Raw genomic sequence first — 24650 nt, 5'->3', positions numbered from 1 at the left:
GAGAATGTAATTTGAGTCATAACCAATGTAAACTCATGCACTTTTGTCGAAACATTTTTGTCACACATTGATTAGTATTTTTGAATTGATCATACAAGAGATTGACATGGAAAGTAGTGTCAATCGCCTGTTTTTATAGGAAGGAGCAAGACAAAACTTCTCATGCGCGTTTAGAGGGGCGCTCGCAAGGTTTTTGAACATTGGAAACAAACGACATGCAAAAATGCGAAAGCTAGCTGTCACAATGAATAATACGTGGATGTAAACGTAACACACCCTCCCCAAAACTCAAAATTATGCTTTTGCTAAAGAAGGATAATATATCATTTTAGTCATGTGTCCCTAACAAAACGGTTTAGTCATTCGACATCGAAGTTCCAAAATCTGTTCTCCGACTTCACGCTTGGACGTCGATCATGATAGCCCATGGCGAACGATGTAATTTGAGTCATAAACAATGTGAACCCATGCACTTTTGCCAAAACAATTTTATCAAACATTGATTAGTATTTTTTGAATTGATCGTACAAGAGATTGACATGGAAAGTAGACACGTGGTCGACCGTTTTTATAGAAGGGAACAAGACGAAAAAACTGTTCACGCTCATCTAGAGGGTGGCTTGCAAGGTTTCCGAACGTTGGGAACAAACGACAACCAAAAACGCGCAATCTAGCTGGCACAATGAATAATATATGGGCGTAAATGTAACGCGCCCTCCCCAAAACTCGTAACTATGCTTCCATTTTCAGGATCGAACGAACTCTTGCGTCACCGCTGATGTAATTAGGAGCACTATTGGTATGGTGAACATAGATGATTTTGTTTTACTTCCGTATTTTACACTCTTCGAGCCAAAAAAATCGTAGTTCTCAACACGAAATTCAAACAACACAAAAGAGTATAAAGACAAAAGAGAAGGCTTTCACACCTTTATTTGAGATGAGAGGGGGAGGGAGAGGGCTTTCACACATGACATGACCCACACAACACATTTGACACCTACCACTACCAACAGAGTCACAGGTGGTCCAACCCGAACCCAAACGCCGCAACAAGAACCCGACCCAGCCCCAAACCCGCCTCCCTCCTCTCCTCTCCTCTCCCCAGTGTGTGCGGTGGTGGACTGACTGGTGCCTGCCTCGCGACTGGCGTGGTGCTTCGCGCAGCCAAACCAAACCACAAAGCTACAAAACCTCACTCCATCCCGCCCGCCCGCCCATCGCCCCCTCCGCCGCCCTCGCCGCGCCTCGCCGCCGGCCGCCGTCTCCCCTCCCACGCGCCGCGCGGCCGCCGAGGCAGGAGGGTAGGGTTCGGTCCCGGCGCCGGCCGCCGGGGTATGAGCAGCAGCCGCCGCCCTGCAGGATCTAGGGTTCCGCTCACGGATGGCGGGTGCTAGAAGCTCCAGCGACCTCCCATCGGTACCTCCCCCCACCCTCCCCCCTCTTCCATTTCCCGCGCGCCGCTTTGGCCTGCGTCGGGAATTTGCTCCTGTAGCCGCCTGCCCTGCGCGAGCTAGGGTTTTGGGTGCCGCTTGAAATGGATGGGGACGCTTCGTGTTTTGGATGATGCTTTTGACCTGCGGCCTGGTTTCAACTTCGTGGGCGACGTTTCGGAATTAGGGTTTTCGAGCTTTTGGGGTAGCGTCCACTGGCAGTCCGTTAAGTGTTGGATGATGACTGTGTCAGGAATCCTGGAACCTGGTTTGCATCAACCCAGCTGTCTCGAACTCACTAGCGATATGATTCTAGGCTAAGCTGCTGTGGTCTCCTACAGTTCCTGTCAAGCAAAATTACTTTACCCTGTAATCTTAGGCCACCCATCCGAACAATATGTATGAACTACATCATGTGTAAACTGTAACGCCGGATATTGCCAGACTCTGCTTACGCACGTCGACAACCCGTTGGAACTTCCATCTCTGCACATTCTAAATAAATCTGCCCATCTTGCAGGCAAACACCCATGGATTATGATGATACGGATTTCCAGAGCCGAAGTTTCCAGCTAGCCGGCGAGGACAGCAGTAAATCCCCGTCAAGTCTGCGGCCATTCGCACTGCCGAAGCTTGACATCGACGACCAGCTGCAGGGCCATCTCAGGTTCGACAACTTGACGGATTCCGAGGGCTTTTTCAGCGTGGGAGGGCACGATAACAGCTGGATCGACGTGCTGTCCACCGGGAGCGCTGTTGATTTCAGCTCTAGCGCGGCTGAGTCCTGCTCCATATCCAGGACCAACTATGTCTGGTCGGACGCGACGTCCACTGAGTGCGTGGAGATGTTGCTGAAGTCGGTCGGGGAAAATGAGATGACGGGTAACATGGATGGTAGTGCACATCGGCAGCCAAGTGGTATGGATAGTCAGATCGATCCATCCAAGACGCAACCTAAGTCAAGCAACTCCCCACCAGATAGCACTGTAGGGCCAGCCGTAAATGACCAGTCTCAGGGTGCTCATTCAGAAGAACCTTCGGCGAATCAACCTCAATTTGTAGATGTTGCACGGTCCTCGATGGATGAGAAAGCTGAACGTACTGCAGGTTCAACTTTATCAGGTAGGACGTCAAGCTATATGCTGGACTCTATTCCTGAGAAGCGCATTGCGAGCGAGAACTTGTCTTCTGCTTCCAAAAGCGTACCAGAAAGCCGTCCAGCTGTTGGCAATTACTTTGAGGTGGTTCATGATGGTGCTTCTTTGGACAATCTCAACGTACACTCAGCTGGAGTAGATTCCAGGACGCTCAAAAGCGAGCCCTTCTCTGAGTTAGCTCCAATTCAGAGCATATACTCTACTGGTTCATATCGCTTCGACCAAGACAACCATATGCATGCGAATAAACTTGGTGGAGGAGTGCATGAATTGCAAAAATTGACAGAAAGTTCGGACGGGTTATTGGAGGCCATCACCAATCCAGTTAAGATGCTGCAAAGGAGTGATGGCACTAGCAAGAGTGTCAGTGCCTCGCTTCAACCATCTTTTTCACAAGTGGAACATGCAGCAGAAGTCCTTGAAAGTTCAGTTGACACCAGCAGCAAGCTTGCCATTGAGAAGTTTGGTATTGGCGAAGAACCCAGTTCTGCTAAATCTAGTCAGTACCATCCAGATTTCAAAGATTCTAGTCCTCATCCAGTTACTCCCCTGTCAACCAAAAGTAGTGAGTTGATTCAGTCTCCTAATGGAGAACAGCTTGCTCATGTCACTGAAGTTACAAAAAGTGATGGGGTGGATGATACAGATATTAACGTCTCAAAGCATGGACCTGAGCAGCATCAAGAACCTGCCAATCTAAAAAATGTTGTTATAGCTGATACAAATATGAGCACTGGTGACGACTCAAAACATGGAGTGCTAGAGCAGCGTCAAGATTCTGCTGATAATCTAAACAGTGTTGCTATGGAAGAAAAAACAATTATGGAGGAAATCTCAGCTATTTCAGAGAAGTCTGAATACTCGGTACAATCTAGTGATGATGGAAATGATAGAGATCTTACTGGTACATCAAAAGATGGGTTTAACTTGTCGGGCAACGCAGCACCTGACAATATTTCAGCTGGTTTAATTCACAAAAAGAATCTAAACATTTCATCAGTAAATCAGGAGGGGCCAGTGAAGGAAGATCATACGCCTGCTTTAGAAGATGAGTCTGGGAACCAGCATTTGGTATCACCTAACTCTGGGTCTCAAGAGAAAAATATGGCACCATTGAGCATTTTAAGCAGCAATATCGTTTCTACCACTGTTGCTGATACACACAATGCAACAATGGATAAACTTGACTGTTCAGGAGGTGTTCCATCCGACCGTTCTCCTGCTGGTGTACTCGATGAAAATACTTTGACGGTCTCCTCAATAGATCACGTGGAGTCGTTTGAGGAAGGTGCTAATTCTTCAGAAGTTGGAGGCCACAATGTAACATCTGTTCCTGGGTCATGGGGAAAGAAGCCAGCAATGTCAGGGAACTCAAATGTCAATGCTGTTTCGAGCAGTCAAACTGATCCTGCTGCAAAAAAGACGCAATTCAACGAGCAGACTTCTTTGGGTAGTTTGACCACGAGACAGACTCAGGATAAATCAGGTGACTTTGTTTGTTTCCTCCCATAATTTCATCCTGGTTGAGTATCTATTAGCAATGTGTGTTTCATTGGAGCAGGTTTTCTCTTAAAACTGACAATGCTAGGATTCGTTCAGGTGATCATCCAGATGCTCAGAAACAGAAATGCCAGGCCGACAGGCCTTCAGCACACTCGGACCACCAAGAAGTTTCTTATCCACAAAATTGCCAGATTGATGGACCTTCCGTACAACCTGAGCATCGCGGAAATTTGTCCACACCACCCTCGAGTATCTCATCTGACAAGGCTGCAAAAGCAATCATAGAAACTCCTTTAAATGAGAAGGATGATATGAGTGTGCATATAAAAGGTTAGTGTGTGCTACCAGTTTTCCTCCATAAGAGGGATGTGTGACCACTTTTTAGAAGAAACTATATTTCTACAAAGCAAATATTTCTGACAGCTCTTATGCACTTAGCCCTTTAGTCGATTAGTAACCCCTTTTTCCCCTTCCATACATTTGTCATGCTAACATAGACAGCCAAACTCCGCAAATTCATCTTCTTGCTCCAAACAAGTTCCAGATCTATAATATATTTCTAGAAGGTATAGAATGTTGAAGCATTGTTTAAATTCAAGCCTTGCACTCAGTTTTGGCACTCTTTTACAAATTCGAGCCTCACTATATGTGATTCTGTCAACTTACTTGTTTCCATTCTGTTGCGAGAAGTATGCTGTTAAGTTGTTAACCGTGCTAACACAATCAGCCCAAGCGGACCTGAAGTGACATATTCTTTTGGCTACAGATATCGATGGAAGCTGTAATGATTCTACATGTGGGTCCCCTACAGTGATTAGTTGCACTGAACCCTGTCTCCAGGAAGGTAGACAGGAGGGTAGTGCTGTGATTAGTCACACCCTAACTGAACAATCCGATGATAAAAAAGATCCTGTGGCCTCAGCTGATGCCTCCCAGAGCTCCAAAGAATGTTCTGCCAAAAATATACAACCTACTCTCAGTTCTGAGGCAAATACAGCAGGTGATGATAGAAGTTTCTCGTTTGAGGTTGGAGATCCACCAAAAGTATCTGAAAACGCTCATTGTCCTGCTTGGAGCCCTTTTCCCATATCTAAGTCTGCTCAAAATACCAAGGTCTCTCTCTCTCTCTCTCTCTCTCTCTCCCTGTGTGCATGAGTTTGAACCTTAAATACACATCAGACTTGCATGAGCTAGCTGAGATATTGGCACGGTTTATTATATTGTAATTTGTTTACTCTGTCCCAATTTTAGGCCACCACAGAAAACTCTAAACCTGGAAGCCCTGGAAATGCACCGAGGCAAAACACTGAAGAGAGTAAGAAAACATCTGTTCTGGAGACTGGCAAAGAGAAACAATCTGGGACAAAAGTAGTTCAAAGTGGTGGAGTGCTCTCTGTCAGCTCCCATACCGGTGATAGTACTAAAACTAAAAGTGCAACACTAGAGCAGGAGCAGCCACAACAGCATTCAACGTCTGCAAGCAGTGGTAGGCAAACCTTCTATATTTCAAATAGTCCAGATATCTATATTACCTGTCCTGAATACATCAGCTTCTTGCAGCTGTAGCACACCAACCTTTCACAGATTTACAACATGTGCAGCTACGTGCTCAGATATTTGTTTATGGAGCTCTTATGTGAGTTCGAACTCTCTTACACTTACATTGTTTACTTGTTTAGTTATAAGTGTACATATTATGGAAATTAATTTCTTTCTGCAGTCAAGGAATACCACCAGCAGAGGCCTACATGGTGTCAGCTTTTGGAGAGTCTGGTGCGTGTTGTTTCATTGCTGAAAGTGTTGTACTATTTTTTTTTGCGAGATTCTTCCCTTGTTTGTCCTGTCTTATAATTTTGGCATTAACGAACAGTAGGTGATGGCAACTGTGCATGGGAGGCAGTTTGGCGGGCTGCTGTTGAGAGATTTCAGAATCAAAAATCACCTTTAGCTGGTTTGGAAACTCCTACAAGCTCACATATAGGTAATATGTGATATGATGATTGCACTACTATGATATAATTATAATTACATGCTTCTTAATTGCAGTAAATGAGTTTGCAGGCAATCGCGTGGCTGAAAAAGCCAGTAAGGGTACAGCGGGCAAAACTGAACCAGATGGCAGAAAAGGTGGCAAAATTGTATTGCCGGCATATACTGCTGTACCGTTGCACTCACCAACTTTCAGTATGTCACCTCTTGCTAGTTCTGCGCTGAATCTACAACGAAGTTCCCATCTGGATTTTAGCCAGGCTGTATCACCAGTATTCACATATAACTCACAGACGAGGCAACCTACTTCTGCTGCTACATCGTGGTTTCCTCAGGGTCCACGTGCTGCACCTTGGCTAGTTCCACCACAAAATTTAATATTCGATTCATCAATGCAACCAACTGCCACTTCAGGTGAATCTGCAAAGGGACCTTGTAAAAACATATCCATTTCAGAAGCTACACCATTAGCAGTTGTACATGAAGAGAAACAGAAGGCACCGGCTAGTACTAAGCGTAACAGAGGTGGGGCTGCATCACAAAAGCCAAGAAAAAGAAAGAAAGCTTCAGAAAGTCCAGAACAGCAACCTGACATTGCTTCCTCTCAACTCAAAACAGACCTTGCATCTGTTACTCCTGCCACTAAGCACGTACCAGGCTTCACCTTATCTACTCCTTCTCCAAGTAATGTTCTGGGCAGCGGGCTTATTCCTAATGCAAGTTTGATCACCTCTGTGCCTAACTACCTGGGTGGTAAGAGTGTTGACCGTAGAATAATCTTTTCAGAACAGATCAGTGGTGCAGTAGAGCAATGTATGGACCAAGACAAATGTGCAAGTATGTACTCTATGGAGGCACTTAGGGTCAGTGAAGGTGTATGGAGCCAATTATCCACAAACTCAATGGGGAAATTACCTGCAGACGTAGAACAAAAGCTTACTTCAGCTGCTGCTGCTGCTTCTGCTGCAGTTTCTGTTGCGAAGGTTGCTGCAGAAGCTGCTAAGATGGCGACAACAGCTGCATTGCAGGCGAAAATGATGGCAGAAGAAGCCCTTGGCTCTTCAAAATATTTTAATTCCGTGCAGAAGCGTGACGCTGGCGAAGTTGATGTCAATAACAATCTATCCAGTATGTTAAGTTTCACGCCCAAATCGTCTTGGAAAACAAAAGACAGCACTCATGCCCCAGGCTCCACCATTTCGGTGGCACGAGAGGTTGCTAGAAAGAGGGTTGAAGAGGCATCTGCAGCTGCAAAACGTGCAGAAAACTTAGATGCCATACTTAAAGCTGCAGAGCTTGCAGCAGAGGCTGTATTCAAAGCAGGAAGCATCATTGGAATGGGTGAGCCTCTGCCTTTTACTTTAGGTGAGCTATTGGAAGCTGGTCCTGATGGCTACTGGAAGTCCGATAGAGTGAAGAATAAAAAGGCTGAGAACACCATTGATAACGTGGTAATAGAAGAATTGGAGCTGCCTTCTGGTATTAATAAATCTGGCAGAAAGCGTGGTAATAAATCTAAATATGACCAGAAATTGGAGCCATCTTCTAGTGTCAAAGAATTGCAGCCCGATGGGATGCACTCAGGTAAAACTACAAGTATCTTTTTGTATGTTTTGATCGATGTTCAGTAGCTGATTTTTATTTTGCTTGGCTCGTGTAGGAAATGGGGTTGAAGAAAATCCATCTGCTGCCCCATTCAATGTCATCACAAATGATACAGCACCAAGCATAATCTGGAATGGTATTGGAAAGGAATCTCTTGTTGAGGTCAGTTGATTCTTTTTGCCTGGATATGTTTCCCCCTTTCTACATGAATATCAATACACAACTTCGTCTGTTTACTTTAAGTGACATATTGGTAGAAATCCATAAAAAGGTAATATTAAGTACTCTTATATGACCCATTTATTGATACATTTCATGGGACCAAGCTTTACATTTTTGTGTGTATCAGCAGCTAAAGTTTAAATCTGGCAAGTTTAATTACGCACATTGAAATGATTGTAATGGGACAGTAGTATGTTTGTTTGTCACCCTTACAGTATCTTATCTGATCTGATCTGCCACAAGATTACAACCTGATCTGTCACATGATAAGAACCTTGTCTAATATTACTCCATTTTTTTTCAGGTTTTAGCTGATGTGGGCGGGTCTGGGGCGGCTTGGTTTTCTGCTAAAGTCCTTGATATAAACGAACATAGTGCGTTCATCAGCTATGAGGTCCACAGTGGAGGTTGGTACCAATTTCTTCAATTAATATGTGCACTTTCATAGGTGCCTCGTTTTCCATAACGGATGCATTCTATCCACTCTTTTGTTATCCTCAGGCTACACTGAAGTGTTGGGCTTTATGCTAATCAGGCTCTGTGATTAACTGATCATTTTTAGGACCTGGTCTTTGCAAAGAATGGGTGTCACTGAAGCAGGAGGGGGAGAAGGCACCTCAAATACGCCTTGCCCATCCTGCTACTATGTCTAAATTAAAAGGTACTCGAAAGCGCCACAGGGACACCGCAGGAAATTATTCTTGGGCTATTGGTGATCACGTGGATGCATGGATCAAAAATAGGTATGGCATTCAGTCTTCTCAAGTCTTAACTTTTTTTTCCATGGAAAAGGACAATAAGATATAGCTGCGGACAGCGCAATATGTTGTAGATTTTCATATCCACCTGTGGTCTTTATGCTCAATACTGCGGTGGGTATCCCTGTTTCAGTATTTTTGTTTGGAAGGCTGCACAGAATCAGTATGTCATACATACAAGTAAAAAATGAGTTTTAGAAACAACTCTACAACCGTCTTCTTTCTTGCTACAGCGTCATTCCTATGGTAACAGTGTTCTGAGTGTGATAGTAGTGTTCTATTTTATACCACTTAATGATCTGAAGCTTTGTTTCTCAACAGTTGGCGAGAGGGTATTATTTCTCAGAACTGCGAATCTGGTGAAACAAAGTTTGTTGTGCAATTTCCAGGTAACATTAGCACCTCTATATATGTATATGCTCGCTGTATGGTATTCTTATTGTAACCTGTTTGCACGGTGAGTTTTGTTGTTGAGTGTATATTTCAAGTTAGTACTAATTCAATCTCAAAATTTGTATATGACAATCAATGCTTCCAGTTAGACAAAGTATTGAGTATGCCGCCCACATTTGAACTGAAATTGACATCATTAACATTTGATGGGACATAATTGGTTATTGCACTTACTTTTTTTTGCTTAGATTTCTAGTTTGACCTGTGAATTTTTATTTATGTAACGACAAAGTTCTTCAATAGATGATTCTTTAACGTCTTGTCTTAATCATGTATTTGCAGTTGGTGATTCTGTAGTCGTTGATGCTTGGACTCTTCGTCCATCACTTGTTTGGAAGGATGGCGAATGGACAGAGTGGTCCCGTGCACGAGATAGGAAAGACAAATCTTATAAGGTTCCTTCCTATTTTCTGGACATGTTACTCCCTCCGTTGCAAATCTAAGGTGTACTTTAAACTGCCCAAATTCGAGCTTTGACCAAAATTTAATCGATAATACTTACGTTTATTTGCACATTTGATACTATTGGAATCGTCTTCAAAAGCACTTTTGATTATGATCTTGTAATTAGGGGTGGGCAAAACTGACACCGTTTGAAACCAGTTAATGTGACTTGTTCATTTATTTTCACACATCGAATCTTAATTCCAGTTTAGTACAAAATAATGAACTAAGCTGAAACCGGCGAAACCGTGAAACTGATTTTACCCACACGTACTTGTAACCACTAACAAAATGTTCTACCAAAAGTTACAGTCAAAGCTCATATTTGTACAGTTCAAATGCACATTACAATATCTATCGAATGTGCTAAATATTACTTCTGCAGTCATGTTGAATAGCAATGTTTTGTGGACAGGGTGATTCTCCTTATGAAAAACGCCAACGGACAGCAGTGAATGACCATGTGCCTATCGTTGGAGAGGCACAAGGCCCTTCGAAAGACAAGATGCCCATCATTGGAGAAGCACAGGGCCCTTATAAAGACAAGATCACTAACGCCGGAACAAAGCTAAGGGAGCCAAAACCACTGTCTTTATCTGATAGGGACATGATTTTCAACATCGGAAAAAGTGCAGCTGAGGATAAAACTACCAGGCGGCCTGGACTGCAAAAGGAAGGCTCAAAGGTCTTCGGTGTCCCAAAACCTGGAAAGATGAAGAAGTTCATGGATGTAAGCAAACAGATTTCTGAGGGTAGTACATCAACAAGATTTCCAAAACAATCAGTAGCACAACTGCGAAGACCACGGGAAAGTACCCTAAAACTCGACCAGAGAGCAAAGAGGGTAGGTGACATGCGACCCAGAGGGCTCAAATCTGCGAAGTCTCAGAATGTCCCAGGCTCTAGTGCTGTTGAAAGCAGTTTTGCTTTTGCGGCTAACGCGGCAAGCTCTTCCAACCTTGTCAACCCTACTGTCAACCTTATAACTGAAGATGCTTCTGTTCCTACACCAAGTGTCCCTAGTACCAAGAAGAAGCCAGCCACTATGGATCGAGCAAAAAGGAAATATGTTCCTTCTATGGATAATAACTTGAACAGGAAAACATCTGAAATTCCAGCCCAGGCTAGCTCTGACTCTGCTGAACCCCGACGGTCGAACCGCAAAATTCAACCAACCTCACGGGTACAGGAACTATCCATTCTGCTACTGAATATTGATAGTTTTTGTTGCGGCAACTGTATATTGGGGCATAATTTGGCACCTTTCAGTTTCATTGTAGTCTTCAGTATTGATGTGTTACAACGTACTTTATGGAGCTTGTTGCTGTATATGTGCTAACTTGGTTTTGCTACACAGTTGCTTGAGGGCATGCAGAGTTCCCTTATACTCTCCAAAGTTACTGGCGAAAAAGTCCCTAGGACTAATTTCAGGAGTGCTACTTCTGCCTCAAGAGGTAACGCTTCTATTCTTGGTGGTTTGGAGATTTAATTTATTGATGTCATTCCTGATGCCATGATGGTCAATCTATTTTGTGAACTGTTTGGAAACAGGGAGAGCTCATGGCTAATTAAAGGCGTCTGTACATAATGGGTGGCTTGCCGAGTATGGAAGCAAAATGATAGGATTGGAGTGTTGCTGTGTTGGGATGTACTATAAACTAGCTTAAGTTAGTGCATTTTCTCTATTTATTTATTGTACTTGACAGTATCATTGTGTCTTAGGGTTAGCCATTAATCTCCCCAAAACCTCCGTCACTGTGTAGATACAGTGCGAAGGGAAAAAACGGGTCTGGTTTTTAATCATCAACAGTCATGAGGTATGTATGTGAGGGTGGTATCTTACCTTGTCTTTAGTGCCAGCCCCATGTTGGAATGATCGACTGGTTACTTGCTTCCGGTGTAAGTGAATGCTTTGACCTTGATGTGTGATTGGCAATCCGTTGTCGTGGCTGTTGCACTGTCGTTGATGCATTGTATAGGGATGTGTTTGCCGAAAGCAATGAATCGTGAAGCAAGCAGCAACTCTGATTTGTAGGCCGACTTCCTGTTACCGATTTGCGATGACATAGAATTAGGTTGCTCTCTACTGTGAGCTGTGTCATCCTTACACATAAATGCCAGCGTTGACTTTCTAAATTATTCGCTTGTTTGAATTGTCTCAATACATACATCTCAACTAGTATTGCTCATAGTTTTAGCCATCCATCATTAGCGAGCTAGTTTGACCAAAGGAAGCATGGCTGAAGCCTTTGATGAAATCAAGGTGGCGTTCGTCTGCCTTGAAGAGAGCGTGCAGGCCGTGGCAGCAACCATCCACGACTCCGGTGAGGTACCCGAAAGGTACATCAGGCCGGAGATCGATGCCGATCCCGTCATCGCCGACGCCGGGAGTTATACTCTGCCGACGATCGACATGTCAAGGCTGATCAACCCCGAGTTCTCCCAGGAGGAGCTGGCTAAGCTCGGATCCGCCTGTGAGCACTGGGGATTCTTCCAGGTCTGTGTTCTACTGTTCATAGTCGCTAGAGCATAGCGATTCACTTCTCTCTCTCTGCAATATTTTGCCACGATTCACACCATTGGGCAGCGGAAAACCTCGTTAGAATCGTGCAAGTTTCTTTCCCTGCAGCTTGTGAACCATGGAGTGGACGAAGTGCTGTCGCAACAGATCAAGGCCGACGTCTCGGAGTTCTTCAGCCTTCCTCTGGAGGAGAAGTCAGCCGTGGCGATACCGCCCAACGGTATGCAGGGCTTCGGCCACCACTTCGTCTTCTCCAAGGAGCAGAAGCTCGACTGGGTTGACCTGCTGTTCCTCGCCACTAGGCCCGTCGAGGAACGGAGCCTTGATTTCTGGCCTAAGAAGCCCCCCACCTTCAGGTGAAATGGTTTTCTGTTTCGCCAATTAGGTGATGTACGTTGCTCAAGGTCATTTCACCTGATCATAGTGGAGTAGTAATATTTTTTTGCACGTACGGAAGTGACAATTGGATGCTAACGTTTCTTCACCTAGATTGATAGGCTATTTTTTCAATTTGATGCAAAAGACTTCATCATAGTCCGAATTCGTGCTTGGCTTTGACGGAGTCAAAGTGTCAAACATCTGACCCCCTGTTTGCTCATCCTAGGGACACGCTCGACAAGTACACGACGGAGCTGGCAAATGTAACTGAGCAACTGTTCAGGTTCATGGCAGAGGACCTGGGAGTTGACCATGAGGCACTCCTGGGCACCTTCAAGGGGTTGCCCCAGTCCGTGAGGATCAACTACTACCCTCCCTGCCGTCAAGCCGACAAGGTGCTAGGCCTATCACCTCACACGGATGGTATCGGCATGACATTGCTCCTCCATGTAAATGATGTTCAAGGACTGCAGATCAGGAAGGGCGGGGAATGGTTCTCAGTGCAGGCCCTGCCTGGAGCTCTCGTCGTCAATATCGGCGACGTTCTCGAGGTATGTGCCTAGTTAGGATCTGGTCTGTTCTCGAGAAAACTGGCTAAGAAACTGCAAATACTATTTACTGTTAAGAGAGCAGCCCAGAATAGTAAACACTGAAAAGAAATGTAACAATTTTCAGCAAAAGGAGAAAGAAAAGGAACTAGAGCCCAGGGTAGGACCAGAATTTCTTATAAACAAGATGATGCAATCGAAATGAACCAGTTCACTACTCTAAATCTGCCTGAGTAATTGTTATTGTTTTCCAACAGATAATCACCAACGGGAAGTACAAGAGCATCGAGCACCGGGCCGTGATAAACCCTGAAAAGGAAAGGATCACGATTGCAGCGTTCCACAGCGTGCACCTTCCCTGCACAATCGGCCCGCTTCAGGAGCTAGGCGATCCACGCTACAAGGCGATAGACGGTTTTGAGTACACAAAGGGATACTTCACTGCAAAGCTGGAAGGGAGGAGGTACCTGGAGAGCTTGAAGCTATAGTTATATGATCAGAGTAGTGATTGTATTTCAGTGAACTTTTCTGCTCGCAGGTTGCTGATAGTGTTTGTGCTTTCCTTTGTCTCATGTCTTTGTTTTGGCCAATTATTTTGTCTCATATATTTTGCTTTCAGATGGATGTTCTTTGTAATTCTCTCATAGCATGGATTTCTGACAATTTTTATGAACAATATATTTTGTGAATTTTTTGTTTTACATATATGGTGTCTGCAGATGAGCAACATTTCATGAACCAACTTTTTTTATCTCCCCCCAAAACGTGCTCGCAGATTGCCGATTTTTTTTTACATATATATACACACATATGTATATGTTTCATTGACACGAGAAGCGATATGCACCGTCCGTCAGGTGAAAAGATGGAAACAATGGTGATCGACAGTATGATGGATCAAGTACAGAGGAATACTCACTCAGAGATAGCAACATAGAAATCTCCATGAAATTTAAAAAATGGTTACACTCATTTCGAAGTCCCATCGCAAAATTGATGTACCAAACACCTGAAAAAAACTCATCTCAGCAGAACAAGTATGCGATGATCACTCCAAAGAGGCTAATTGAACTAGCAAACAAGTGTCAAGTGGCAGCATTTTCACCACATCCTCCCCTTGCACATTTATCAGCAGCTCAATCTTGGTCATTTTCTTGTAGCCACTGAAGTCATCAAGTTCCTCGCAAAAAAAAAAAAAAAAAAAAAAAAGAAGTCATCAAGTTGGTGCCTATCCTCAAGATTTGCTTTCTCCCAGTTGTCAATTCTGCATCTAGAGTAATGAGTTTGCTCTTAAGAGACTTCTTCTCATCCTCAATAGAAAGTAAAAAAGCTTCTATCTCCCCTACTTTGGCCTTATCACCATTAATCAAGGCTTCTTTGTATGTTTGCAACACTGTTACTACAGATAAAGTTTCCTCTGTGTCCACAGCCCACAGGACCATCATCCTCAACGCTGTCTCCAGTAACGTTGTTTTCTGACTCCTGAGACATAAAAGTATTTCACAGCAGGTAAGGATTCAGTTGAGTTTATATGGATCCAGATTGAGCAAGGCTATAGATTACAGTAACAGGATGGATTTATATATTATTAACAGAAGGAATGAAAGTAAAATAAGATACTGTCACACCAAATCCATCTCATAGTTGTTAGCATTACAAAGTATTTGCTAGACAGCAGTTTACTTGAGAGTGCAGAGAAAATTTAAGCCACTTCAGGTCAATTTTTTAAGCCACAAATATTGTCAGTGCAGCACCTCATATCCATGTGCTATCAGGTAATCTGCAGAGACCCTCATGATAAAAGATTAAATACTGTATCCTTGTAATAATATACAATCTGGAAATGAATTCGTGTACTATGCCATGCGGAAACCAGACATGTTAACCGCATGCTACAAAATTAAATACTGCATCCTTGTAGGAAACTCAATGAATGTTCACCAGAATAATGAAATTTGAAGAGTCGATAGATGTGATTTTAAAAACAATACAGTCACCCAAATGCTCTCAAGGAACTTACTAGAAAAATTGTTTACCATCATCTTCAAGTCAGGGCTCACCTTGTTACATACCGAAGAAGAAGGTGTCCATGCCATGATCTAAGGATGGAACGGTGACAGGGGCGAAGCCAGGGAAAAAGGTCGCCCGGGTCAAGATGAACAAGCAGCATTAATTAATGCCCTAAGAAAACTAGTATTTCAGGGTTTTCCTCCTTTACAAAAAAATACCACTAATGTATTACGTATAGCTTACATAGTTCGAATACGTAGCTTGTATTAACTAACATGCCTATAAGTTATCTTTTAATTAGCTCACATAAATAACAAAATCATACTTGCTAGTGCCTCATAAAGAACAATGCCTTTGATATAAGGAAACCTTGTTTATAAAATTAATTACCTTGCCCTCGATATTACCGTTTAAATACCTTGCTCTAAGAAGTAAACGATGCACGGGTGGATCTTTATCATGATTGGCAATTTGATGTGGTTGGTAATGATTTTGTTTTGAAATTGAAAAAAATGGCCATATTGTGTTTTCTTTTAGAGACTGATGATTCCCATTAGCAGATAGGTAAGAGATATTAGCACTGAAATATGGAGGTTGAATGTAGACAACAAGCCCTAATTTCCTCATGCAATCGATCGACACGGAGATTGAATGAGCGATTGGTTTCAAGTTACAACTTACTGGGCCTCAATGATTATTGCGCATGTAACCTGATGCGCCAGGGTCAATTCCTTCTTCACAGGGATAATTTTCTGCACAAGCCTATAGTTGCAAGGTACTGCGCAAAAGTCGTCGAGGTCAATTGACCCCAGCCGGACACTGTAGCTCCTCCCCTGAATGGTGACCATGGTGTGTCATATACTCATATGTATCCAGAAAGAGATTTTTGAGCACCACTGTTTCTAGGCAGAAGGATAGGAACCAATGCAGAGAAACAGTGTTTTCATAGTAACTAAACAGGTACACAACGCCGTCGATAACCGCCTCAGCGGTCATTACGATATGATCCCCGATGAACTAGTGACCTCAGTAATTGTGTGCAAGGGGAACCTCTTGTCCATCCATCTCTCTACGCCCTCAGCGTCGGCTCTCCAAAAACAAACAACAAGCATGCTTTCCTTTTCATTGGACTCAGCTCCACAAACAATACACATATTGCCAACCTTGGTCTCACCAAGCATAAAACGTGTGGAGTCTTCCTTTTTTTATGAATGGCGGCAAATTCATTTGAGAATTGCAGTGTGGCAGCGTTGAGCACTGTTGGGTATCCTCCTCATCATGTGGGCTATGAGGAGATGGACTTTTGAAACCTTTTACACGACCCAGAGTCCCAAACAAGTGCAAAAGCACATTACCCATTTGGGTTATGGCTGAGGGTCATTTTAGACATTGCACATGAGGAAGGGAGAGGATAATTCTCCCATCCAGCTACCGCTAAGTGGAGTGACAAAAATCCATGATAGCCTCCAACAAAGGAAGGAGAAAAAAACCAACAGAGAAGGGAACGAGATGAAGTTCAAGCAAGAAGATAAATCAAGCGCAAGGCCTTGCCCACAAGGTTGTGAAGATCAGATCGACAACCTTGTCTCCTAATCCAGAAGATGAACTGACTTCTGGATTAGCGGAACCGGGGAGAGCTAGAAATAGCTAACTAATGGGTGTTGTCCTAAGATGTGGCTCCACCATCTTTCTTGAGATTGCTCCAATTAATCCTACCTCTTGTGCCCCGAATTTTGTTGTTGGCATCTAAGATCTGCGTGTATCTTGATGTATGTGATCCTCAAGTGCTCTCTAAAGAAGAACAAGTTATACCCCCATTTGATAACAGTCGAAGAAGATTTGTGTGGATTTCGTGGTTTTTCCTCTCAAGTTGAGATGTTTTACACATAAAAAATAGATTGGTGTCCTTTTGTGATGATCTGTTGCAGCTGTCCATTGAACTTTCTCCCTACCATAGACACCCTCTATGGTCAGGAGAGAGCTTCTTTATATTCCACCATGTTGCAAGATGTAGCAGAAGTTGGAGCCAATGTATGAGAGGAAGACAACTATAAACAAGGCCTCAGTGCTCAAAAGACTTGCAAAGCTTGAGTACCGAGATGGCAACCATGTGATTGAACACTTGAATGTCTTCCAATACCATATAAATCAATTTTCAATCATGAAGATCAACTTCGAGGATAAGGTGAAAGCAACATGCTTGTTGTGCCAATTAGCAATTTAGATCTAGATGAGAAGTTGACGCTGGAGACGGTTAAGAATAGCATGCTGAATAAAGAAGTCAGAAAGAAGAAAAAAAATATGATGCCTCCTCATCTAATCTTTATGTGGCTGAATCCCATGGCAAGAATGATAACCGTGGATGTATCCAATACAAAATTTAGCAAAGACAAGACCACAAATCCAGGGGAGGTCAAAGTCAAAATAGAGACTAGAAGTTACTTGCTTTTACTGTGGCAAGCAAAATCACAAGAAGAGCGATGTGGGAAACACAGAAGAGATCTTGCAGAAGGTAAACCTCCAAAAAAGAACGAGCAAAAGATCGAGAATGGCGCCGCCATGACCGTCGAAGGTGAAGTAGAAGATTATCTAGTAACTGAAGATGAAGAATGCTATAGTGTTGTTCGTGATGATGCCATGAGTTGGGTTCTGTATTTAGGTGCGTCCTTCCACATTAGATCACAGAAGGAGTATTTCACTTCCTATACCAACAATGTTACTAGCTTGGTGGGGATGGTAAATAGTGGCTCGTCGACTATTGTTGGCCGGCAAGGCTCTATATGTATTGAGACAAACACATGCTGCAAGGTTGGTGCTCGATGATGTGAAGCATGTACCAGATATACGGTTGGATTTTTTTAATTAGTTGGCAAGCTTTCTGACATTGGCCAGGGAAGTTACTTTGATGATAAAAATGGAAGCTCGACAAAGGATTTTTTATTGTGACTCGAGGAAGTAACCAAGGTCATCTCTCTATGTGACTAAAACCAAGCTATGCAATGATGTACTGACCTTGCTGAGAATGAAACTTCGGTTGAGTCGTGACACAAGAGGCTTGGGCATATGAGTGAGAAAGGCATGTTGGATTTTGCTCGCGTAGAGTTCCTCCCTAAGTTGAAAAGCATAACCTTGAAACCCCGTGAACATTGTTTTGCTAACATAGGTTTGCATTTTGTACACGTCTTGACATTGTGCATAATGTTGTTTGCTTCATGACCGAAAAATCTCAAGGTGGATCATTATACTTTGTGACACTCATTAATGACCGCTCTAGAAAGATATTTTTGTATGTGTTAAAAAAAGTGGCAGGTGCTCTACATCTTCAAGAAATTCCATGCCAAGGTTGAGAGATAAACTGCCAGAAAGTTGAAATGCGTCAGTTCAAACAATGGTGGTTAATACCGAGGTCACTTTGAGAGGTTTGAGAGGACTCCACCAAATACACCCCAGCTCAACGGTCTTGCACAGAGAGTGACTAGGGCACTCACGGAGAGGGTCACATCTATATATTCTCTCTCATGCAAAGTTGCCTAATTCTTTTTGGGCTAAAGCAACTAATCATGTTATGTATTTATGATACATGAAAAATGTATCCATGAACTTTGGTACATTTGATATGTTATATGATATACATACATGCTATGTGAGGTTCCCTAATTGTTTTACATTGATTTACGTGATTCACAACAAAGTTCCCTTTTCATTGGTTTTTATAGGTGGGGTGTCAAGTGGGATCTCACCTAAGTCTAACTTGTAGTGCATTTTATTTTTTATAGTATACATTTTAACAGTAGAATTTAAAGTACTCCTTTCGATCCATATTAATGGAGTCTACTTTATCTAGATTCGTATGTATCTAGTTAAGTTTTTAGACTAGATACATATGTATCTAGATAAAATTGAGTCCATTAATATAAACCGAAGGGAGTAGAAAAATCAAAGTACAATATAAGTGAAATCTCACGTGGATCCACCTTGACACCCTCTTGGGACAGTTAGCGCGGTGTTCTGGTGCAGCGCGCGCGGGTTGCGATCGCATGGGTCGCCCGCGTGAGAAGGATGTGAACGAATAACGATGGAAGATATCGTGGTCGAACACCTCGCACTAGACAAAGAGACCCCCATTTGATCGTGACACGGCCGTGTCGCGTTGGCAAACAAATGTGCAATCCTTTTATTGGGAGAAAACCACTGGCGATTAGTAGGATCGAAATGATTTGTTATGTCATTGTTTCCAGTCGTTTGAATCGATATGTGGGTACGCTGATGATACCTTTCTGCAACGAAGAAACTTCGTTCAATCGCTGATGGTGCAAAAGTAGCTTTCTTGCTAGGCTAGAGCAACTTCTCCTTCTAGTACGAACGTAGGCCACTCGTTACGACCAGGCATGGAAACGGCCGTGTCGTTTTCCAACTTGGCGTGTGCGCTGAAAGTGTTGAAAATGTCATTTGACAGGGGCATCCATAATGTAATCTCGTCTTTAGCCCTGATCATCAGACGATGACCTCATTCAAAATCAACTAATCCATTAGCTTGTCAACTCAAACCATCGTCCTTTGTCATCAAACTGCAAATTGCAAACCGTCCCGGTCGTTCTCGTCTCTGACAGAGAGAGGACGTGCCGAGTTCGGACCAGGCAATAGGCGTGTCCAAAACTGAAACGGTCGCAGCTAGCGCCTGCCTGCACTGCAGGTTCTAATTCTATCCGTGCGCCTATGATATTCCGAGCCCGAGTGCGATCACTGCTCGGATTAGCTCCTCCATATGTTCTCCCTGTTAATAAGCACCGGTGCGATCACGATGCAAGCTCGCGATATGCGTTTGGAATTTGAGGTCACGGCGGCTCGCAGCGGTTTCGGTCGTCGCGAGTGACGCAGAGCTCGGATTTTTCCTTGTAGCCGGTCGTCGATTGCGTGGCGGCGAAGGGCACACGGGGAGACGACGAACGACGACGACGACGGAGAAGACGGAGTCAGCCGGTGGCCAACCAAAGGCACATCAGGCCCCTATCCGCACCGTTCTGCTCTGTCCTGTTTCGCGCGCGCACGAGATTCTTTGCCGCGCGCGACCGGTAACGAGAATAACCACCACCAGCGTGCACCTCGGAATAACGGCCAGCGCGCGCGCGCGCCCCTGGCTCTGATGCTTCCATGTCGTGCGGCCGCGTGCCTCCTGCTCTTGCTGATCCTGTCCTGCGCCGGCCCTGCCGCGGCCGCGCGGCCGGCCCCGGCGCACGGCCGGCACGACGGCGCGGGGTGGCACGCGTTCAAGCGGCTGCAGGACGCGCGGCGGGGGAGCCACGTCACGGGGCTGCGCGAGCTGAAGCGGTACCTGGCCACGTTCGGGTACATGCCAGCCGGCACCGCCGGGGCGGAGCACGGCGGCGGGGAGCCGACGGACGCCTTCGACGAGCACCTCGAGGCCGCCGTGAAGCGGTACCAGTCGCGGCTCAGCCTGCCCGTCACCGGCAGCCTTGACGCCGCCACGCTCGACCAGATTATGTCCCCGCGCTGCGGCGTCGAGGACGACCACGACCACGGCGTGTCCGTCTCCCCGGACCACCACGGCGGCGCCGTGGTCAGCCGCTTCACCTTCTTCAAGGGCGAGCCGAGGTGGACGCAGCGGTCGGACCCGATCGTGCTCTCCTACGCCGTGTCGCCCACGGCCACCGTCAGCTACCTGTCGCAAGAAGACGTGCGGGCCGTGTTCCGGCGAGCGTTCGACCGATGGGCGCTGGTGATCCCCGTGTCGTTCGTGGAGACGGACGACTACGACGCGGCCGACATCAAGGTGGGGTTCCACAAGGGCAACCACGGCGACGGCGTGCCGTTCGACGGGCCGCTCGGCGTGCTTGGCCATGCTTTCTCCCCAAAGAACGGGCGGCTCCACCTCGACGCTTCGGAGCAGTGGGCTCTGAGCTTCAGCGATGGAACGGAAACGTCAGAATCCATCGACCTGGAGTCCGTCGCCACGCATGAGATTGGTCATGTCCTCGGGCTTGGGCACTCTACGTCGCCGCACGCCGTCATGTACCCGAGCATCAAGCCGCTGCAGAAGAAGGCGGACCTCACCGTCGACGACGTCGAAGGCGTGCAGCTGCTCTACGGATCCAACCCGGACTTCAGTCTCAGCTCCCTCCACAGCGAGCAGGACACATCCATGGCACCGGAGAGGAGCAGTTGGGTCGCTTCCTCGGCTAGGCTACTAGTTGGTGCAGTCTCGATCATTCTTCTGACGCACTTGTAGATAGATTAGGACTTGTTTTTATAGGCAAAAGGGATAGATTAAGAAAACAATTGGTAGCGTGATTATACACAACACAGAAGCGTTTATGTTCTTGTATAGATTGCTTTGCAAGGTCAAAAGGACGACAGCATGATGTAACTGTACATAATATATTCATCAAAAAAGTGTAAATATATTGTTTTCTACACCAGGATTATGCTTACTGACAGTGAAAACCTTTCGCTACAGAGGACTACCAATGGCCATTGCATCACGTTTCTACTGTGACACCTCGGTCTGAAGTGACAAAACACTTTGAGCTCCAGCGGTTCTCTGTGCAACAGCCTTGGTCATACTCGTGAAGCACTTGTAGATAGACTAGGACATGTTTTTATAGGCAAAAGGATAGCAGTTGGATAGGGTGAATCTACAGAAGGCAAGTGTTTCCACTCTTGTATACATTGCTTTGCAAAGTCAAAAGGACAACAGCATGATGTAACTGTACATAATATATTCATCAAAAGTGTAACTACAATGTTTTCTACCTAAGGATTATGCTTATTGACAGTGAAAACATTTCTGGCTACGGAGGACACCATTGCATCACGTTTCTAATGTGACACTTCAGTCTTAAGTGACAAAACGCTTTCAGCTCCAGCTTCTTTTGCTTCATTGCTTCTCTCTGCTACAGCCTTTGACATCGCAAACATTTTCTTGACAGTGTTTGTTAAACATGTCCTGTGGTCGTCCATAGAGGCGTGAACGAACTCGTGAAAGTGATCTCTCAGTTCCGTGACAAACGAGGTGCTGCCAGAGTTCTTTTTTCGGCACGAAGTCGAGGCAGGCTTTACAGGAGCAGCAGACGGTTGGGAGCCTTCAGATTGTGTACCGCCAGACATCGTGGGAAACTGCATATGATGGACAGCCAAGTGAGCACAATGGACAAATTCTAGACTTCAATCAATCCATCATCTTGATATATTTTCAGAAACTATCAACCAATACTCATGAAGTATTTTTAAAAACTTATTTCGCATTTGGGTTTGACAGAGTATATGATGCAACAAGAAATTCAATATTTTACAAGAGTCAATGGTAAAAATGGTTGACCATAATCCTAAGCATTACTTACAGTAATTCCAGCTTACAAGAAAAGGAAAAGAATTGATATATCATCAAATCAACAGGCACCATGATTGCAGTTTTAAAACTGTGAAGTGACAGACAATAGAGCAACAAGCAATTGTCTGAACTAACTGTGAGTGAATGTTTTAAAAAAGAGTCATGTGTTTAAACTATGGTTGCTTCAGAAAGGGTGCATCAGATCGTACAGTGACATGAATGTACACGATCCTATTTTCCTAATATACTGACAGAAGGTCTGAACTAGTTGTGTATACATGTTTTAGAGAAAGAGCCATCAGGTGTTTAAACTAAGGTTGCTTCAGAAAGGGTAAATCAGATTGTACAGGGACATGAATATACACAGTCCTGATTTCCTAATATAGTGACAGACAGTCCCTATTGGTCACAAAAAATGGTGGTACTTATGCACCAAACTTTACCACTACATCAACTGAGGCGGAACATAGTGCTATAGCCAGAGGATACGTTTCTTAGCAAGGATTCGAAGTTCAATGCACAGTCTGCAATCTAACAGTCAAGTCTGCTAATACAGGTTGGAGGACAAATGTTGCTGATTGCCTCACTATATAGCCTTTTACCAAATTTGTAAATTTAGACAAACATCTACTACTAATTGCAACAAAAATGAAAGTGAAGTGCAACTAATATATGCACATTTGGTTCCTAGAACTAGAAGCCAACAAAACTTGTCACGAAACTAAAATTTTAGCTTGTTCAGGCAATTGTGTGAGTTGATGTATCAAAGAAGGAAGCACATTAGAGTTATTCCATCAATAGACACAACAAAACAAATTAATGTTGGTGAGCTTACTGACCATTCACACAGATATTGCTGCCAAGGTGGCTGCAGTGTGTAACTGGCTAATTAGCCACCGAGCCAAGAAAGGCTTGAGATCGCACTGAACATACAATTTTGTATATGGGTGTTCCACACAGAAAATTCCTTGTAATGGAGTATATTTGGCAGTGGCAGATCAATCAGATGCACTAACCCATATGGAGTCTACTGGATGAACAAAAGGTTTCGTCCAAGTAATGAAAAACTCATGTTCACATAATATGAAGAAAATATTGTTAGTGGCAGACAGTAGTCTGCAATTGAACACAGCAACAGTTTAGCGCACAGCTATGCGCTGTACAAACCATTTATGCTGACTTCTTCAGTAACCTTGAACACAGAATGTCAACTCGAGAAACTATGTCTTGCTAAAAACCTAATAAACGTAGGACAAAACCAAGAAAAATAGCTTATTTATTAAGGGAACTAAAAGTTATGATTTTTTTTCCCCGGGCAAACCATAGCTTTAGCTTGTTGATAGCTTCGTGTGAGTTGATGTATCGAAGGAGGAAGCACGTGGAAGAGTCGTTCCTCCTATTGACACAACAAATCGAGTTAATGTAGGTGAGCTTACTGACCATTCACACAGAGAACGCAGCCACGCGTGGTGGCCGCAGTGTGTGACTGGCTAATTAGCCACCGAGCGCACGAAGGCGCGTTTGAGAACACATTACCGCTCACACAGCGAAAACTAGAGAACCCTAGGATTACGCAACGAGTTTTCTGAAGATAGAAGTTGGCGATCCCACTATTGCGCGGAGTTACAAATTCAGGTTTAACGTCGCTGCGGGGGAGAAAGAGCGGAGAGGTGTACCTCCGGCGGTGTGGGCGGAGACCGCGATCAAGACGGCGACCAGACGAGGAGGTTGAAGGAGAAGAGATTACGGAGTAGTTCTTTGCGGCGGCGCTAGGGTTTGATTTATGGTGGTTGTCCTTGGTTTTAGGGTTCGTCGTAGATACATAGTGCGATTGTTTGGGCTGACAATGATCTGGGCCGGCCTGAGTATGTGGGCTTTCATTATTGCGCCAATTTTTGTTTAAAGGTATCCAGGTCCATTACGTCGTGAATAGATAGTGCCATTATTTGGGCCAACTAGCATCTGGGTCAGCGTGAGTTTTTCTTTTCCAATTTTTTTTTTATCGTAATCCACTGCTTTATTTACAGTCAGAGTGAATCACGTTAGTCAAAAATCCAGATATTACATCATAGCGAGCAGGAACTAAAACGCCTAAAACTTGTCTGGCACATCGATGTGCCGCACCATTTGCATCACGGCCTATAAAGAGAAGCTTGAACTCCTGGAAACTCGAACATAGCCTCTTCATCTCTTGAAAAATATGTGCGCCCTGAGCGCGCGTACGTCCATCATCTTGCCACAGCTTTAGAAGAGAGGAGCAATCAGTTTGAATTATCACCTT

General features: G+C 44.4%; 4 protein-coding genes across 8 annotated transcripts; 3 read left to right on the top strand and 1 right to left on the bottom strand.

Annotated features, from left to right (window-relative positions):
• Positions 1–1113: 1113 nt before the first annotated feature.
• LOC127309425 (protein SWOLLEN 1) lies at positions 1114–11486 on the top strand. 4 transcript variants are annotated; one of them, XM_051340302.2, is made up of 17 exons: positions 1114–1419; positions 1954–4076; positions 4190–4423; positions 4860–5206; positions 5345–5579; positions 5654–5729; positions 5814–5866; positions 5967–6074; positions 6140–7666; positions 7743–7849; positions 8214–8316; positions 8472–8652; positions 8989–9056; positions 9403–9515; positions 9980–10747; positions 10922–11018; positions 11116–11486. In XM_051340302.2, exons 2-17 carry the CDS (start codon positions 1964–1966, stop codon positions 11130–11132), a joined length of 6147 nt encoding a protein of 2048 aa, XP_051196262.1. In that variant the 5' UTR covers positions 1114–1419; positions 1954–1963; the 3' UTR covers positions 11133–11486. The 4 variants fall into 4 exon arrangements, with proteins under 4 accessions (XP_051196262.1, XP_051196255.1, XP_051196271.1 ...); XM_051340295.2 differs by having other exon boundaries at positions 5964–6074; XM_051340311.2 differs by having other exon boundaries at positions 1115–1419; positions 6155–7666.
• Positions 11487–11627: 141 nt separating this feature from the next.
• LOC127309460 (2-oxoglutarate-dependent dioxygenase 11) lies at positions 11628–13714 on the top strand. Of its 2 annotated transcripts, XM_051340324.2 has the most exons (5): positions 11628–12061; positions 12194–12441; positions 12690–12858; positions 12937–13014; positions 13269–13714. In XM_051340324.2, the coding sequence occupies exons 1-5, from the start codon at positions 11801–11803 to the stop codon at positions 13497–13499; spliced, it is 987 nt and encodes a 328-aa protein (XP_051196284.1). In that variant the 5' UTR covers positions 11628–11800; the 3' UTR covers positions 13500–13714. The 2 variants fall into 2 exon arrangements, with proteins under 2 accessions (XP_051196284.1, XP_051196280.1); XM_051340320.2 differs by having other exon boundaries at positions 12690–13014.
• Positions 13715–19865: 6151 nt separating this feature from the next.
• Positions 19866–21458, top strand: LOC127309405 (metalloendoproteinase 1-MMP). Its single transcript, XM_051340274.2, has one exon. It carries the CDS (start codon positions 20165–20167, stop codon positions 21266–21268), a length of 1104 nt encoding a protein of 367 aa, XP_051196234.1. The 5' UTR covers positions 19866–20164; the 3' UTR covers positions 21269–21458.
• A 215-nt stretch (positions 21459–21673) lies between these two features.
• On the bottom strand, positions 21674–24181 carry LOC127309417 (uncharacterized). Its single transcript, XM_051340284.1, has 2 exons — positions 24046–24181; positions 21674–22155 (listed from the first exon to the last, which is right to left on the bottom strand). Exon 2 carries the CDS (start codon positions 22144–22146, stop codon positions 21859–21861), a length of 288 nt encoding a protein of 95 aa, XP_051196244.1. The 5' UTR covers positions 22147–22155; positions 24046–24181; the 3' UTR covers positions 21674–21858.
• Positions 24182–24650: the final 469 nt, after the last annotated feature.

Source organism: Lolium perenne, chromosome 1, assembly GCF_019359855.2.
Source record: "Lolium perenne isolate Kyuss_39 chromosome 1, Kyuss_2.0, whole genome shotgun sequence".
Classification (NCBI taxonomy): Eukaryota; Viridiplantae; Streptophyta; class Magnoliopsida; order Poales; family Poaceae; genus Lolium; species Lolium perenne.
The sequence above is the reverse complement of the archived record's forward strand: the minus strand, read 5'-3'. Positions and strand labels throughout refer to the sequence as shown.

Excerpts from the sequence above, each read along its gene's own strand:
- LOC127309425 (XM_051340295.2), top strand. The coding sequence starts at position 1,964 with ATGGATTATGATGATACGGATTTCCAGAGCCGAAGTTTCCAGCTAGCC. Across the intron at positions 5,207-5,344 it reads AGTCTGCTCAAAATACCAAG|GCCACCACAGAAAACTCTAA; the intron begins GTCTCTCTCTCT and ends TCCCAATTTTAG. Across the intron at positions 8,317-8,471 it reads CTATGAGGTCCACAGTGGAG|GACCTGGTCTTTGCAAAGAA; the intron begins GTTGGTACCAAT and ends GATCATTTTTAG.
- LOC127309405 (XM_051340274.2), top strand. The coding sequence starts at position 20,165 with ATGCTTCCATGTCGTGCGGCCGCGTGCCTCCTGCTCTTGCTGATCCTG.
- LOC127309417 (XM_051340284.1), bottom strand. The coding sequence starts at position 22,146 with ATGTCTGGCGGTACACAATCTGAAGGCTCCCAACCGTCTGCTGCTCCT.
- LOC127309460 (XM_051340320.2), top strand. The coding sequence starts at position 11,801 with ATGGCTGAAGCCTTTGATGAAATCAAGGTGGCGTTCGTCTGCCTTGAA. Across the intron at positions 12,062-12,193 it reads AGCACTGGGGATTCTTCCAG|CTTGTGAACCATGGAGTGGA; the intron begins GTCTGTGTTCTA and ends CTTTCCCTGCAG. Across the intron at positions 12,442-12,689 it reads AAGAAGCCCCCCACCTTCAG|GGACACGCTCGACAAGTACA; the intron begins GTGAAATGGTTT and ends TGCTCATCCTAG.